The 18383-nt window shown below is 42.5% G+C and overlaps 1 protein-coding gene across 2 annotated transcripts in view; it reads left to right on the top strand.

Annotated features, from left to right (window-relative positions):
* The window catches only part of ITGA9 (integrin subunit alpha 9), a 256223-nt gene that overhangs the window by 109187 nt on the left and 128653 nt on the right, over positions 1-18383 (top strand). For both annotated transcript variants that reach the window (XR_010722201.1, XM_066190554.1), the window contains exon 16: positions 16081-16236. Coding sequence is in view for 1 of the 2 variants with exons in the window: in XM_066190554.1 (XP_066046651.1) it covers positions 16081-16236 (156 nt within the window). In the remaining variant the exon portion in view is untranslated. The remainder of the gene's footprint in view (positions 1-16080; positions 16237-18383) is intronic.

Below are 18383 nucleotides of genomic sequence, written 5' to 3'. Positions count from 1 at the left end.
AAAATGTCCCTGGCACCATGCGTAATGCTTGTGCTATATAATGGATAAGTTTCCTTTAACTCTTCTTCTCAGTATTTCTTGGTTAATAATATTAATTCCTATTTGTTAGAGTGTTACAGAATAGTGAATGGGAATTTGTCATCCTTAGAGACAAATATTGCTTCCAGAATAATATGGTTCCCTCACCCTCTTCAGATATTACAGTTCATATCTGTACAGAAGCCATGGCATAGGGAAGTAAAGAGCTCAACCTCTGGGTCGTGGTTTCAGAAGGCTTCTAGTAGATACCTGGGATATGATACATTAATTGATATTAAACATAAAAGCTGATGTCACAGATGAGCTCTGTTCATATTTTTAAATTCATATGACAAAGCCTTTTATTTGTATTGATTTTAAATTCTGCTTTGTAGAGGATTAGACTACTAAATACAACCTCCTCTGTTTAATAGTGCAAGAATAGACTTGGGTCACATTATTACGACTGTATTGGATTTGTGTGGCCAGGTTTTGGTAGCATGGGGACTACAGGGGTTCTTCTGTGAAGAGCTACTGGAAGCTTCCCCCATGTCCAGCCAAGCTATTGTCAATTGGTTCCAAAAAAGACCAGCTGCTGGCCAAGGCCAAGCCAATAAGAGATGATGGTAACACCTCTGTGATAACATATTTAAGAAGAAAAAAAAAAAAAGTTACTGAGCAGATGTAATTCTGCAATTCTGCTCAGAGAAGAGAGGAGTAAGAATATGAGCGTGCAACAACTAAGCAGACACTGAGTTCAGTGGAGGAGGGGTAAGAGGTGCTTCAGGTACTGAATCTGGGATTCCCTGCGGCCCTGGTGAAGATCATGGTGAAGCAGCTGCGCAGCTGCAACCCATAAAGGACCGCAGGGATGCAGAGATCCCCCTGCAGCCCAGGAAGTAGACTCACGTGAAGCAGGAGATCCCCAAAAGACGGCTGTGATGCTGTGGGAAGCCCATGCTATAGCAGGCTCATGGCAGGGGACCTACAGATCACAGAGAAAAAAACAATTTCTTGGTAGGACTTGTGACTCCATGGGCTACCCATGCTGTTGCAGCCTGTTCTTGCAGGACTGCACCCCATGGAAGGAACCCATCCTGGAGCAGTTAATGAAGAACTGTAGCCTGTTGGAAGGACTCATGCTGAAGAAGTTCATGGAGAGCTGTGTCCTGTGGGAGGGACCCCAGCTGGAGCAAGGGAAGGACTCCTTTACCTGAGCAGCAGTGGAAACAAACTGTAATGAACTGATGATAACCCCCATCTCCCTGTGTCACTCTGGTGGAGTAGGTAGAGCTTGGGAAGGAGGGAGGGATGGGAAAAATGTACTTTTAAGATCTGTTTTATTTCTCATGATCCTGCTCCGATTTTGATTGGAAATGAATTCAGTTCACTTCCCCAAGTCGAGTTTGTTTTGCCTGTGATGGTAATTGGTGGATACCGTTGGATGGCCTTGTCCTTATCTCAGCTCATGAACCTTTTATCATACCACTCCCCTGTTCTGCTGTGGAGGGTAGTGGTAGAGCAGCTTTGGTGGGCACCTGGCATTCAGCCTGGTCAAACCACTACAGCAACACTCCTCCTAGATTCCCATTGTGTTCTATCTATTCTCATGTTACCAAAAGAAGGATTTATATTTTTGTGTATAAATACCTCTAGATTTCATAAGTAGTCTGTTCTCATCTCAATAGTTTGTAAATGAAACTATAGGAACATCATTCTTCTAATGTGTATCGCCTCTCTATTTCATATGCATGCAGACAGGAAGGCATGCCAAAGAGTATATTGTTTTCTTTGCAAGAGTTCCAAGGACCATTTCTATCACTTCTACTTTATTGAATTAACTGTCAGTAAAAACATTGATGCTAACCTTCTTTCATATCTAGCTATCCTCTTCTACTCAGGATGATTCTGCTTACTTTGAATCCTGACACAATGCTACTATTTTTCCCTATACATTTTCCAGGAAACTGGGCTTAACTAATGATGAAATGCTTTTTGTAAAAACAGCATTGAAAGAATCATAACAGCATATTCTCAGGGCTTCAATTCAGGAAAAAAAATGGTTAAAACAAAGTATCTCTATCAAAATACACTTTCCACTGCTAGCTACTGTGATGTTTCAGAGCCATCCAGCCTTTCTGTCCACTGCCTCTTGACTCTTCCAGCAGATTTTCAGCAACCTGGACTATATGAGATATCAGGGTGTTACTGTAGGACTTGAAAGAAAGATGAGAGACTCTAAATATTTCAGAAGGCAAAGAGCATAGAAAAAAGGCTTTTTTTTTGTCTAATTCTTACTACTTTTTATAAGGTGTACCAATACAGACTTAACATGATTGGTGAAGAGGAATGACACTTCTCGAGTTCCATTAGTTAAACTAGAGAAACAGCAAAACACCACCTGGAGAAAGATTGTTTTGAGAAAGAGTTGTGTGCCAAGATTGTTTTGAGAAGAAGCTTTCTTGAGAAATTTTTCCTAGGGAAAAGTTAGCAGCTGCTAGCAGGCTAAAATCTCTTAGACCCAGAAATATCAGGCCCACACCAGAGTTCTAATTAAAGTGACATCTGGATATCTGTCTGTTGGTACAGACTGATATTTTTCTCAAACAAATCCATTGCAATTCTAGGGAATGTAACAGGATAATCTCATCCATAGATGTTTGACCTACTGATAGTAAGGTGACCTGCTGGATATGACATAGCTATGCCTTAAGACTGTGTGAGAGAAAATGTGCCCAGGAGCCTGTCATGGTACCAGCCAAGACTGTTAATTTTGGCAGTGGCCATGAGGGGCATGACTAGAACTTGGAGATTATTCTATATCAGCTCATGTAATTTTCCAGTAACGGGGAAAGGGGTTCCTTCTTCTGGGTCACATAATGTGGCAGAAGGAGTGGTTGAGTATTGTTGGGGGTTTTCCTCATGGTGAACATGTGAATCATTTGCCTCTTTCTTGTACATCCTTGTATTGTTGCTGCTACTGTTCATTGTCTTATTTCATTGCTGTTTCCAGTAAATTGTTCTTATCTCAGCCCTTTTGGGCCTCTGATTCTCTGCTCCAGTCCACTGCAGGAGGGAGGAGAGAAAGAGGGGAGTAAGTAAGCAGTGCATGGTTTGGAGTGATTCAGTGGGAACATTATATTGGAGAATACCATTTTTAAACCACCACAGACTCAAATACATGAAGGGGTGGGGAATCCTGTCTCAATTAATATAAACCTGTCTTAGATGGTTATTTTCCCTGAGAAGTGACAGGCACCTTCAAAAGGCAGCAGGCATTTAGTCAGGTACTTCCTGGGGTGGTCAGTGGGAAACACTGAGAGAAAAGTATGTCCTTCTCCTGTGTCCTGTGCAGAGATTCTGGGGGAAGCCTTTTGATTACTTTGCTGTTGGCTCTTGAAATGTGCCCAGGTGCTTCTGCCATATTATTTTCAAGAGAAAGAAGAAAAACCATCATGAGAAGAAGGTAATAAAGGAAGGATGTCTGTGTTCTCTTACAGAGTAGGTGAGGGGTTTATTGATGGTTGTGAAGAAGCAGATAGAACTCAGGCAAAGACTGGGGGACAGAATGCCTCTCAGTGTCAATCAAACAGCAGTCATCAGCTGCTGAGCTGCATTATGCCTTCAGTCTGAAATACCACAGCAAAAGGAACATAGAACCAGCAAGGAGGGCTCCTGACCACCCCTGTGGGCTATGGCCTCAGGAAGAGGCTGGGAGAGTTGGAGAATGAGTTGTTATCCCAGTCCTTAGCTCTGAGGACAGCTTGTGTGGGAAATTCTGTACTGGAAGTTGGTTGGATGACACATACAGCTGGTTTTATCCAGAATTATATAGGAATAAAGCAAGAGAGTGAACAAGCAAATACAGTACTGGAAGAAAGCAAGATAGTGAACAAAAAACAGCCGGTATATCAATGCTGAAATTAATCATGAAGTTAAGAACACTTTCCCAGGTCCATTGGTATGTTGATCTTTGTAGTGGTTTGAAAGCAAAACAAATGAGAGGCTTTAAGTCAGAGATACAATTTAATAGGAGGAAAGGAAAGAAAGTAAAATAAAATAGATGCAATAATACAAAAGACTACTGACAGAGTCAGAATACAACTTGAACAGAGTGATGGAAGTAGTCCAGATGAGGTGGTCTTCTTGAAGCAGTGATCTTGTAGAAAGCTCTGATAGCCTGGGTCATCTGGGAATCCAGTGGGTAAGCGCCCCTCTGGTGTTCAGAGTCTCAGCTTATATCCAGGCTGGAATGCTTGGTTCGTCCCTCTGGGCGGAGCATCTCACAGTGGGATGGTGAGTCATGTGATAAGGCCTGATGAACCCATTAACAGGAGATAGTCCAGGAGGGGGTTATCTGTGAGTCATGTGGCAAAGGTGCTGATGGGCCCATTAACAGAAGATAAGCCAGAGTGGAGAAGGCAGGGAGCACTGCCTCACCTGGTTTCAGCAGTTCATGAAGATGGTGATAGAATATACTTCAACCCAGGACATTATCCGCCCCTTATTCTATTACCATTTACATCATCCCAAATCAATACCTTCCTTAAACTCTACATACACACACACATATATATACAATGAAAACTTACACACAGTTCTCACTTAAAATAAGGTCTCCTTGTGGTACACAGTAGGTTTTCTTATCCTTTTGCATCACCTACCAAGTGTAACCAGGTCTTTGAGCAAAGACAACCCCATGGATGGGTTTGCCCTTGCCCGAGGTGGGATTAATCCAGTCTTTGCTAACATACCTCTCATGTGTACCACAGGGACCCTATCTCCATCCACTCTGTGCAAGGATTCAGACTGGGCAGGACCAGCTCGATTGATGGACCCTTGGGCATTGACCATCCAGGTGGCTTTTGCTAAGTTCAGTTCTTAATTTTTGAAGGTCCCTTTGCCAAGCGCCTTAAGGGTAGTTTTAAGCAGTTTATTGCAGCGTTCCACTTTCTCAGCATCTGGTATGTGATGAGGGATATGGTATATCCATTTGATTCTGCGGTCTCTGGCCCAAGTGCTTATGAGGCCATTCTTGAAATTAGTCTCGTTGTCTGACTCAATTTTCTTAGGGGTGCTATGTCTTCACAGGACCTGCTTTTCTAGGCCCACAAAGGTGTTCCAGGCAGTAGCATGAGGCACAGGGTAGGTCTTTAGCCATCCAGTGGTTGCTTCCACCATGGTGAGCATGTAGCGCTTGCCTTGGCGGGTTTGGGGAAGGGTGATGTAGTCAATTTGCCAGGCTTCTCCATACTTATACTTTGACCATTGTCTACTATACCACAGAGGCTTTACTTGCTTGGCCTGTTTGATCGCAGCGCAAGTCTCGCAGTCATGGATAGCTTGAGAGATGCTGTCCATAGTAATGTCTACCTCTCAGTCATGAGCCCATCGATATGTTGCATCTCTCCTTTGATGACCAGAGACATCATGAGACCAACGAGCTAGGAATAGTTCTCTTTTGTGCTGCCAGTTTAGATCAACTTGTGATACTTTCACCTTGGCAGCTTGATTCACCTGCTCGTTGTTATGATGTTCTTTATTAGCCCAACCTTTGGGTATGTGCACATCCATGTGTCGAACTTTCACGGTCAGCCTTTCTACTTGGGTGGTGATGTCCTGCCAAATTTCAGCAGCCCAGATGGGTTTCCCTCTGTGCTGCAAGATGGCTGCGGTCCAGCCATCTCCACAGAGCATTAGCTACCATCTACGAGTCGGTGTAGAGATAGAGCCTTGGCTACTTCTCTCATTTAGCAATATTCAAAGCTAGCTGGACAACTTTAAGCTCTGCGACTTGACTTGATCCACTTTCTTTCTTGGTAGCTTGTGCAACTTGTCGTGTGGGCTCCATACAGCAGCTTTCTATTTCTGGTTAGCACCTACAGTTTGGCAGGAACTGTTGGTGAAAAGGGCATATCATCTTTCACTCTCTGGTGGGGTTTCTTCGGCTCATGTTACTTGCTCCTCCTCTTCTTCAGAGGATAATGTAAAGGTCTCACTTTCAGGCTAGTTTTTTATAATTTCTAGAATCTCAGGGCGATTCAGGTTTCCAATACGGGCACGCTGCGTGATCAGGGTGATCCATTTGCTCCACGTGGTGTCGGTGTCGTGATGTGTAGTAGGAACTTTTTTCTTGAACATCCACTCCAGCACTGGTAGTCGAGGTGCCAGAAACACCTGTGCCTCAGTAGTAATCACTTCTGAGGTGGCTTGGACTTCTTCATAGGTGGCTAAGATTTCTTTTTCTGTGGGAGTGTAGTTGGCTTTGGATCTTCTGTAGCTTCGGCTCCAGAATCCCAGTGGTCATCCCCGAGTGTCACTCGGCACCTTCTGCCAAAGGCTTCATGACAGACCATGGCTTCTGGCTGCAGAGTAAAGCACATTCTTCACCTCTGATCCCGTCCTGATTGGGCCAAGGGCTACCGCATGAGCGATTTCTTGCTTGATTTGGGCGAAAGCTTGCTGCTGTTTTGGGCCCCAGTGGAAATCGTTCTTCTTGCGGGTAACCAGGTAGAGAGGGCTCATGACTTGGCTATACTTGGGAATGTGCATCTTCCAGAAGCCTATGGCACCTAGGAAAGCTTGTGTTTCCTTCTTGTTGGTTGGTGGAGACATTGCAGTGATCTTATTGATGACCTCGGTGGGAATCTGACGCCGTCCATCTTGCCACTTCACTCCCAGGAACTGGATCTCTCGAGCAGGTCCCTTGACTTTGCTCCTCTTGATGGCGAAGCTGGCCTTCAGGAAAATCTGAAGGATCTTTTCTCCTTTCTCAAAGACTTCTGCTGCTGTGTTTCCCCCATACAATGATGTCGTCAATGTATTGCAGGTGTTCTGGAGCCTCACCCTTTTCCAGTGCAGCCTGGATCAGTCCACGGCAAATTGTGGGACTGTGCTTCCACCCCTGGGGCAGTCGGTTCCAGGTGTACTGCATGCCCCTCCAGGTGAAGGCAAACTGAGGCCTGCATTCTGCTGCTAGAGGAATGGAGGAAAAGGCCTTTGCAATATCAATGGTTGCATACCATTTTGCTGCCTTGGATTTTCACTCGTACTGAAGCTCCAACGTGTCTGGTACGACAGCGCTCAGTGGTGGTGTGACTTCATTCAGGCCACGGTAATCCACTGTCAGTCTCTATTTTATACTGGACTTACGCACAGGTCATATAGGGCTATTAAAGGGTGAACGAGCCTTGCTGACTACTTCTTTGCTCTTCAGTTCACGAATCATTTTATGGATGGGGACCACAGAGTCTTTGTCAGTGCGATATTGCCGACGGTGTGCTGTTTCTCTGGTGATCGGCACCTGTTGTTCTTCAACTTTCAGTAGTCCCACAGCAGTGGGGTCATCTGAGAGAACAGGAAAGGTACTCAGTTGTCTGATGCCTTGTGTCTCTAGAGCAGCTATGCCAAAAACCTAGTGGTATTTTTTTGGGTCTTTGAAATACCCATTTCTGAGATAGTCTATGCCCAAAATGCACGGGGCCTCTGGACTAGTCACAATGGGGTGTTTTTGCCATTCGTTCCTGGTTAGGCTTCAGCTTCCAGTACAGTTAGCTCCTGGGATCTTCCTGTCACCCCAGAAATGGAAATGGGTTCTGCTCTCACGTACTTTGATGGCATCAGGGTACACTGAGCACCGGTATCAACCAGAGCCGTATATCTTTGTGTGTCAGATGTTCCAGGCCATCGGATCCACACAGTCTGGTAGATCTGATTGTCCCTTTCCTCTATCTGGCAGGGCCTCCCTATTCTTGGTCATGGCATACATTGCTCTCTTCCTGTAAATATGTTTCTGAGGTTCCTTCAAGAGGATCAGTCATATCATCATTCTTGTACTGTCTGGAGTTCTGTGCACGAGAGACCGGAGCAACATCGATTCTAGATGGGCTCTTTGTGGTAGGTGTTTCTCTTTTCAGTTCACGTACCCGGGCTGCTAAGGAGGAGGTGGGTTTTCTATCTTACTTCTTCATGTCTTCTCCATGCTCCCGAAGAAAAGACCAGAGGTTACCTCGTGGTGTGTATCCTCTCTCCCTGGCTGGGGGATGCCTGCTCCTGATGGCAGAGACTTTCATCAGCTCTGGTGAGATATGGTAAATTTCTTCCTTAAGTTCTTTTTTCAGTTTCTGATGGCCTTTTTCAATCAAGCTCTGGACTTGCTTAGCTAGTATTGTTTCCACAGATGAGACATGGGTACGAACTGGAGCAGTGACAGTGTCCTCATAAATTCTTAGTTTATCAGCCAAGACACCTACCCTGTCCTCACCTTCCCTCCACTGCAGTGTTGCCAGGTAACGTGAGTACATTTCTGGTCCAAGCCGTGCAAATCTCAACCACATCTGTGATGTGCACTGGACACCATCTGGGTTTTTAGGAAATCTCTCGTCTTCTGAAAAGATGATCTCCAGCACAGCCAATTCCCTAAGGCATCAGATACCTTGTTCTATTGTGTTCTGTTTTCCTTGGTGCACTTGGAGGTCTTCTTTACAAAGTTATCTATCCTTCACACTTGTTAGCAGTCACTGCCAGAGGCTGAGAGGTTCTTGGGTTTTCCCGATCCCCTGGTCAATGACCACATCCCGGGACAGCAATCCCAGTTGCCTGGCCTCACTTCTATCTAGAATGGTGTCATTGGCTGCAGCGTCCCAGATGCAGAGCAGCCAGGTCAGGATGGGCTCGTTGGTCTGGCGGGTGAATTCCCTTTGCAGGTCACGCAGCTCACCCAGAGATAGAGAGCGAGTGATGATTTCTGGCTCTGTCTCTTCTGCTGATTGTGAAGGTCCTGCTGCACCTTCATCAGTCACTATGCGGACTGATTTGGTCTTTGTTTTCTTTTTCTGAACGGTGGCAACTGCTACTGGTTTAGGCTGTTCTGGTTCGGTGACGGTTTGTGTGGAGATGCTGATGGAAACCTTTGATCTCTTTCTCCTCTGGGACAGTCTGCATAGATATGGACACGGTTGCCTCACTTTTGGCTTCTTTTTCTTCTGTGATAGTCTGTGTAAATGAGGACACTGTTGCTTTGCCTCTGGTTCCTTTCGCCTCTGTGACACTCTGTGTAGACACTGATGCTGTTGCTCTGCTTCTTTTTCTCTCTTCCTCTTCCTTCAGAACACGCTGTATCACACCATGTAGTGTTTTGATTCTAAGCATGGTGCGGGCCGTGCAGAGAAGACAAAGCAGGACTAGCAACAACATCATGCTGTCCTTGGCTTTCAGAGGGTACTCCATATTTTCAAAAACTGCTGTGTCATGCCTTAAAAGCTGGAAAAAATCATTCTTCACCCCTCCCCACAGGGGCTGGGTGAGATTGTTTAGGCCCCAGATGTAGCATCTTAGACCAGAACAAGAAAACAAAAGTGGGTGTATATTCTGAATGATGTTCATTGCCTCGGAGTTTATCAAGCAATGGACATAATAGACCACTAAAGCAATTTTAGTACCATACCCTGGTCTACGCAGGAGCATTAAGACTGGCAGATAGTGCCCCAGGTGTGGAAAAATATAGAGAGATATTTATAAGACACATGTAAGCATGTTGAGCATCATAGCGAACAGGTGTCTTCTTCAATACAAAATTATAATTCTGACTTTTCGCAGTGCCTCGTGCCCCACATTGGGCACCAAATAATGTAGTGGTTTGAAAGCAAAACAAATGAGAGGCTCTAAGTCACAGATACAATTTAATAGGAGGAAAGGAAAGAAAGTAAAATAAAATAGACGCAATAATACAAAAGACTACTGACAGAGTCAGAATACAACTTGAGCAGAGTGATGGAAGCAGTCCAGATGAGGTGGTCTTCTTGAAGCAGTGATCTTGTAGAAAGGTCTGGTAGCTCGGGTCGTCTGGGAATCCAGAGGGTAAGCGCCCCTCTGGTGTTCAGAGTCTCAGCTTATATCCAGGCTGGAATGCTTGGTTCGTCCCTCTGGGCGGAGCATCTCACAGCAGGATGGTGAGTCATGTGATAAGGCCTGATGGGCCCATTAACAGGAGATAGTCCAGGAGGGGGTTATCTGTGAGTCGTGTGGCAAAGGTGCTGATGGGCCTGTTAACAGAAGATAATCCAGAGTGGAGAAGGCAGGGAGCACTGCCTCACCTGGTTTCAGCAGTTCATGAAGATGGTGATAGAATATACTTCAACCCAAGACAATCTTTTAGCAGATCTGTTACCATATATGATGACTCAGGGGCCAAGGTTCTTAAACATCTTCTCCTCTAACAGCTTCATACACAGCCCCCCCCGTGTTTGACCTCTCAATTAGGATTGGAGGGAAATGCTGAGGAAATAAAAGGAAACAGGTAGTTGAACTAACTCTTATTCTGCACTCAGTGCAGTTTAAGTCACCTTTAAAGGAAATCTCTTTAACGCTTTGTTTTGATAAAACGTTGTATCAGTGGAATATGAAATGCAGAAACTCCAGTGGGGAAAAAAAAAGAGTATATGATAAGTTACATATGTGCAGGAAGAGTCTGGATTTAATTATTGTCTCTATTCTGTATACTATTCCTTGCTGAAATAGATTATATTTTCAGAAAGAGAACAAAATAAATAAAAGCTTGAATTGTTACCCCCCTTTCCACCTTCTTGGGTCCTCCTTGCTTACCTAAATTCACATCTTCATTCCATAAATACCGATCAGCTCCTGGGGTTTCTAAGGATTTGTATTTTTGTGTTGTCAGTATTGCAGGTGTCTTGTCATATATTGCAGATTGGTTGTGCTTTGCCTTGTACAAGGAAAAAGCTAGGCATTTTAACCCAGTGGGTCTGTTTTCTTCAGAAGGGAGTAACATGATTTTAGATAGTCAAAGAATTTTATGTATTTTTCTAAATATTATTTATCTATTTTTTATCTATATATTTTCTAAATATATTTATCTAAAAACCCCAATGGAAGACTGAAAGTGAATTATAAAAGAGAGAAAGGGAATGGGTAATAAAAACATAACTGAAAGCAGTAGGTCCAATAAAAGAGCTGATATTGAAATGTGTAAAAAGAACATGGAACTATATTGCCATAATGCATTTTAGTCCAGAGCTGGAAAATCAAGATCTGAGATCATTAATACATAATACCCAATATGGATGGCAGGCAATAACTTTACTTACTGATTACCATGAGAGGATTATCTGTAGTATATTTTTGCTAAACCTTTGTAACCTTTGACATAGAATTTTTACAATATTGATTGCAATTTCTCCTATGCTCCCATGAGTAATACCTTTATTACTTGCCAGCTGATAGTAAGAATCCAGATGCACAAGGATGGTGAGCATTTAGTCTCACAGTCAGACTGTACTCAGATTGGATTTTGACTTCCAGCTCTTCATTCAGTGTCTCAGGGTGTTCTCTCAATGCATACAGGCTCCCAGGTGTCTGGTGTTTATTTAACTAGATTTAGGATTTGTTGTTTTTTTTTTTTCCCCAGGACATCTTTTCACTTTTCAGTGTGTGTGCCAAGAGAAGTTGCTGACCTAATGGAAACAGTTGCATGCTGGAGTAAAGCATTTAGGAAGAGGGTAAAGAAAACACTCCTGTTTTTCTGAACGCTTACCCTAAATAACATTAGGGCATGTGACACCCTGCAAATACTTTACTTTTTTTTTTTCCTGCTCTAAACAGGAGAAGACAGTTCATTTTAAAGTCAAGCATTGTGATCTTATTGATTCATAGGCTATAATGTATGTTTATTAAGACCTACAGCAGCAATTTCATTTGATAGGTAGTGGCAGTAGTGGCTTTTGTTTCTGAGGGCTGGTGGATGTTGGAGTAATTTTTGAGATCACTGATCAGGGAACTATTTATCTCTTGACACTGAGTGGAGGATTTATGTGGTCGTGACCTGTGAGCTGATCAAAGTTGTATGCTGGATTAGCATTAGCACAGTGTCTTTCATACATTTTACAGCATTAAAATGTTGTTTGTTAAACTGAGATTGTCAAATTCGTTTTGTGTGTTTAACCCTGTAAAATTTCCTAGTCTATTACTAATGCTTGTTATTTAGCACTGAAATAAATACATTTAGACTAAAAGTTTCAAGCTGAGTGTTTTAAAAAACAGGTTCTGGAATTCATTCACTGTCATTTAACTAAACAGAACTTAATTCTCAGAAGTACTGAAAAGCTGTGCTGGATTCAGTAAAAGCTCTGGAATACATGCATGGGTTAAAATCCTGATGATCAAGTCAGAGGGAGTAGAAAAAAGGTGAAACAGATCAGAGAACTTTCCCACAGAGAAAGAAAAGAGAAACTCCAGAAAGACATGAGAAAGAAAAAAAGCACCAAGCAACTGTAGAAGTCATCCTGTATGTGTATTTCTTCCAGTATGTATTTCTTCAGCTGCTGCTGCTGAAAATTAGCTCATATTCATACCTTTAAAGGGCCATATTTCATCCTTTATTCCTGCTGTAGATTGTGGAGATTATTTACATCTCAATTTATTTCTCAGCCCAATGGCCATAATTAAAAATGGAATTTGGCACTCTCAGAGTCCTTGCTGGAGACTTTTACCTTGTTGAAGAAAGGGGATTAAATGTGATGATTTATTGAGCTCATGTACAGTTCCCTGAGTGTACTGCAGCACAGAGCCAAAAGAAAGCTGAAATGATATCCAGTCTAGCAACCATTTGCGCCATGAGTAGAATAAATCCTGTCCCTTGACTAAAACTCTGTCCTGTTCCAGCCAAATGTGCTTGAATTCCTGATGTGTGTGAGCTCTTGGTAGCCTAAAGTTAAGGTTCTAGAAGGCAGTGGCTATCTGCCAAGGCAGTGTGCATTTAGGACGTTGGACTCTATATTTTGTGTTGTCATGATGTGCCTTAGGCCATGTCTATGAAAAGTGACAAAAATTATTTCCTGCAGTTATCACACTCCAACTGCAAATTACATTCAGAATCACAGATGGGATGTTTGATCATTTCTCCTTGGTTACTTTTCAGATTTTTAGGACTTTTTGGTACTAAAGTCAAACAGAAATACAGTTATAACTCTGGCTGATGCTTTGCTTTCTTGCCTTCTTCTCCCCTGCTAAGTCAGAGAAGAAAAATGGAAGGAATATGTGGCCATGAACAGCTACTGCCACAACATTCAAAAATTTCCTTGAGGTGATTGTTCTGTGAGAGGAGATAGCAAGCCTTTGTTATCACATTGGCTAGGATAAGCTTTCCAATTCAGGTACGGTGAAAACTTGCACCAATTCAGTGACTCCAGTCTGTATGGATTGAGTATTTATTACTTTAATTAACTTACTGTTACTTAACTGAACCCTAGTTGCATAGTTGTTTCTGTTCATAATTTGAACTCCTTGGATATTACACTCATTTGTAGTGTCCTTCAAGCTTTTTTTCAATTACTGAAGCTGTGTTATCTATGTGCTATGATTTGCCAGGTTTGTTTTTTCAGGGCTCAGAAATGTCTTTAGCCTATGCCACTTCCATAGCATAGCAGCCTTGTGGTGTCAATTGGTGATTACATGTAAAAGCTGCTTGTGGAATATCCCTTGACAAATCCAGTTCATTAGGGTCATGCAACTTGTACAAAAAATGTGCAGTTTCCTTGACTTGAAGGATATTTCAGTCTATCTCAAACCTTATTCTCATTGAATCTTTTTACTTCATCTTAGAAATCAGGAATACAGAAGCAATCTGTGGGCTGTGTCATCAGTATATGATTCAACACAGGAAGCAATACATTTGGGTAGACTGAAAGAGAAATAAATTGATCGTATTTCCAGTCTAAAATAGTACTTCTCCAGATTGTGCTTGGCCAAATATTAATTATTCTCTTTACGTGTTCACATCCTAGACAGTCTGTGGTGTACCTGTGAGACAGAACTGTCTTGTCTCTGTCTTACTGGAGACAAATGCCACAGACTGTTGCCTTATTTTTGAAGTATTATGAGCAGAAGGGACTGAACATGTGGCAGAATTAACGGGGCAGCATTCATAATTTTATCCTTACTTAAAGATAAATGGGTATGTGAAATGGATTTCCCAGGGCTGTGGTGACAGAGAAGTCATAATTCCACCACTAAAATCAGGCAGAACACCAGCAAACAATAAAGGCACACTCCAATGTTCATCAAAGTCAATAGGAAACGTACCTTTTGACTTTAAAGGGCACTGGACTAAACCCTGCAAGACCATATTAAGACACGTAGAAGTGATTAAGTACTTATTCTTACCATACTGCAGTAAAAAGCTTACAAAAATGATAGGTGCATACATTTTTATTTTTCTGTGTTTACATAATTGGTTGCATGCAGTTGGGTTAGTGGCAATTTGCCTGATGATTTGTGCTTGACTGTTGCTGTATGGCATGCTCTTTTATAGTCCTGTTTGTCTGTATTACCAAGTCTTCATGTAGGCTGATAACAGTCCTCACTTAAGTTAATACACTTGATATTCTGTGAGATCAAAGCTAGCAGCTTCTGTGAGTTGTAGTGTTGTTATTTAGTAGTCTCAGTATGGTACAAATCCTACCCTGGGGATGGGATTGAGGAAGAGGCTGTAGGTATGAGTGTCTCTTTTGCTGAGAGGGTTAACAGTGCTGCAGATCATCCACGATCCTTTTTATGGGACTGGGAAGAGGTCAAGCTATCACCACTGCTTCTGTGGCTGTTGTTGATCAGTGTTCTTTACCAAGAAAGCACAAATCATTCCAAGAAATGTACAGTCTAAACTTCAGAGTACTGGCAGACATTTGTATTAGGGTAGGGAATTTAAGGGCTGGCTGAAGGTGCAGGAGGGTAAATGTTACCAAGCCTGATATTTGCTATTATTCATCCAACTAACCCACGATTTAGAAATTTGCTTAGCCACTAATCTTTGACTTCAGAGATCTTTGTACAGATATTGGAGAGAGCAAATGGTTGTCCTGAAACAGATCAAACAGGGTGGTCTGAAAGCCAGTTAGTACCCAGGTTTCCCACATCTGGAAGATTGTAATTTTAATGGCATTGCATCTCAATTGCTTCTTGTGGTTGGCAGGCTGTGTTCAGAGACACCCACTAACCAGTGCAAGGCAAAGTTGAGAGTTGGCCCATTTGAAGGTTTGATGTGCTCACTTACGGAATTTATTCATTGCCTCAATTTCATCTATGCTGAATTAATGCTATGTTTTTAAGTAACTAAAATTTAAGAGGAATGTTTGCCTATGAAAAGATAGAGGATTTGCACTTAGGTTGTCTGGTAAGTTGGATTTTGGAAGTCAGGACTGAACAGAGCACAATGAGCACTTTGTCCTGGCACAGTAATCTGGATTTAGGCATTGCATGTTGTGACAAATGGTATGAATTTTGTGGCTTGGGCTCCAGCAACAAAGAAAGGTGATCCTTTTGTCCCATCAGCCAAATATTATGGCACCATTCTATACATCTGGTATGAAGCCTACAATAAGCAAATAAAGAAACTGAAAAACTTTCTTCTTTTACAAACTGAGAGTGTTGCTGTGATAGAGGAAAACTGTAAATTTCACTTTGAGAAACATACTTGAAGGTGGATTTTCTTGCCCCTGCATGTCTGTAATCCAATTTTATAGCCACATTAGTAGCTTTACTCATCCATTCATTTCACTGGTACTGCAAAACAACAAGGGAAAATGGACTTTTCTCTTCTTTTAATGAATGGAGCTCACCGGAGGTGATCTCAGTCAAAGTCTAGGATTTTGAAACCCCAGAGATTAAGATTATTTGATCTTTCCTTCTGCAGGAATACTTTAATTTCTTTCTATTTTTTTTTCTTTTTAAAGAAAATATGCTAATTGAAAACCACTTGATTTATAGATGGGCAAAATATTCCGCTGCTTCTGTGTATTGAAGAGTAGGTTCCAAAAGAGTAACTTCTAAATTTTTTTTTTTAACTTCTGACTTGCTCATTGTAATTTGCTTATTCCTGTTTGACCTGGAGAAAGATAAAAGAAGTAGAGAAATCTGTTGTCTGCAGTGTTGAATCTGGTTTAATTGCATATTTAATTAAATTACCTCGTTTAATTGAATGTATAATTGTTGTAGATAGAAACTTGCTTGACTATATGCATAGGTGAAATATCTGTTTGTCTTCTTGTACAGAAAAGAGTCAAGGATGTCATCTCTCCAATTGTATTTGAGGCTTCATACAGCCTTGGGGAACTTGTGATAGAAAGAGGAAAAGAGGACAAGGAACTAACTGCTCTGAAGCCCATTCTTCGCTGGAAGAAAGGACAAAAGATAGCACAAAGGAATCAGGTCAGATTCGGACTACATTATTTCCCAAGAAGGCCTGTGGTTGAACTTACAGCAGAGGTGACTCTAAAAGTGGATTGCCAAGCTCTGTGTCGTTTGCACACAGTAGACTTTTTGTACAATCTCTACTGTTGCTAACTTCAGTGCTGCTCAGTGACATAGTAAAGCTTGTGCCTCCAAGGCTGGACAGCACAAAGTGAGGTCACTTTCTTGTTTCAGGGTGTTTGTGCTGGGAAGGGAAACATGAGAACGGTCCTACTCTATCTGGTTCTTACCTTGATGTAGGAGGTTCTTGTGAAGGAGGTTCTTGGTCCTGGCCTTCTTTCCTGGTTAAGTTTTTGTTAGTGCAGAACGGGACATGCGAACTGTCTGATGGGAGAACAATGGGCAGAAGAACAAAAAATTTGCCTGACTCAACTGTCCTCTTCTTGAGGATATCACACATCCAGACACTTGGCAAGGGAAACCTGCTCGTGCTGTAATTGTCAGACATGCCATGCTAAAATAAGATGGTTTTATCTTCCCTTCCCTTCCCTTCCCTTCCCTTCCCTTCCCTTCCCTTCCCTTCCCTTCCCTTCCCTTCCCTTCCCTTCCCTTCCCTTCCCTTCCCTTCCCTTCCCTTCCCTTCCCTTCCCTTCCCTTCCCTTCCCTTCCCTTCCCTTCCCTTCCCTTCCCTTCCCTTCCCTTCCCTTCCCTTCCCTTCCCTTCCCTTCCCTTCCCTCTGCACTCCTTGGTGAATGAGACTGCATGTTTCTTAAATGAACTTCACTTTTTTAAAGCAGAGGTCTATTTTTTGAAACATTTGTGTTTGAAAAGCTGGTTAAGTAAATAAATTAGCTTGGTTGGCAGGCATGAGAGAGTATAGAATGATTTTCATGGAGATGATTTATGAACATATCTAGTGATTTTTGGTTTGCTGCACAAATAATGTCATTCTATATTTTAAAACATGCACATGCACCTCAATCTCATACTGAGAACAAAGAAATGACAGATCTGGACAGAAGGAGATGCAGTGTCCATACACACAGTGTGGTCCAGGTTTGTCAGTAATGTCTTCTCCAGAGCAGAGATCCCTGTATTCCTTCATGAGTAAGGTCATGTCACTATCTGCAAGCTGAGCTGTGCTCATGAAATTTCTTGGCATTGTAATGACATCTTTATTCTGGCAAGCTGTTGAAATGGCTCTTAGCATGATTTTAACCTATGCCAACTACTGCATTCCTTGGCATTGATCAGGAGTTAGGATGTTGCTGTCTTGGAGGCAAGAGCAATTCAGCTTACTGGTGCAGCTGAGTAACTTAGTACAGCTGTCAGTAGTTGGGTAGGTAGTACATTTGGAGATTAATTGACTTATACTTAGGCATATTGGAAGTCCTTGGGAGACTGTAGGGATCAATCTAATTGCCATGTTCCATATGAAACAGCTTGCCACAAAACTCCTTCTTCCTTGGCAGGGCAAGCTCCCATTTGATCTTTTGCATTTATTATTGCAGAGATCATGGGCCACCTTTCCTGCCTAATTACAACTGTTTTCCCTTTGGTTGGAGTGGGATTGCTGAAAGCAATTTATATTCCTCCCTCTGCCATCCCTTCAGTGGTGTCTCTTTTGCTCTTGATGAGTTTGGTCAGCTGAAATAGTGGACAAATGAATGCATTTGCCTTAGATGACTTGACAAGTGGCAATGTGCTAGCCCAGAGTCTTCCACTCAGTGAAATGGATGAATTACCCTGTGCCTTTCTTCAGCTGGAAAAGTTTGGTTTACAATCTTCCCCAGCCTAGAGCACTGCACAGGCCTGTTGTGATCAAGGTGCAGGACCCAGCACTGGTCTTGTTAAACCTCATACCATTGTCATTGACCCATCAATCCAGCCTGTCCAGATCCATATGTAGAGCTCTCTTACCCTCTAGCAGATCAACACTTGCAGCCAGCTTGGTGTTGTCTACAAATTTACTGAGGGTGTACTTGATCCCCTTGTCCAGATCATAAATAACTATGTTTAACAGGGCTGGTCCCAACAGTGGAGACTTGGGGAACCCCACTAGTGACTGGCCACCAGCTGGATGCAGCACCATTCACCACCACTCACTGGGTCCAGCCATCCAGCCATTTCTTAACCCAGCAAAGAGTGCACCTCTCCAAACCATG

The sequence above is a fragment of the Chamaea fasciata genome, unplaced genomic scaffold (assembly GCF_029207755.1).
Source record: "Chamaea fasciata isolate MVZ Bird 193981 ecotype frontalis unplaced genomic scaffold, bChaFas1.0.hap1 SCAF_1, whole genome shotgun sequence".
NCBI lineage: Eukaryota > Metazoa > Chordata > Aves > Passeriformes > Sylviidae > Chamaea > Chamaea fasciata.
The sequence above is the reverse complement of the archived record's forward strand: the minus strand, read 5'-3'. Positions and strand labels throughout refer to the sequence as shown.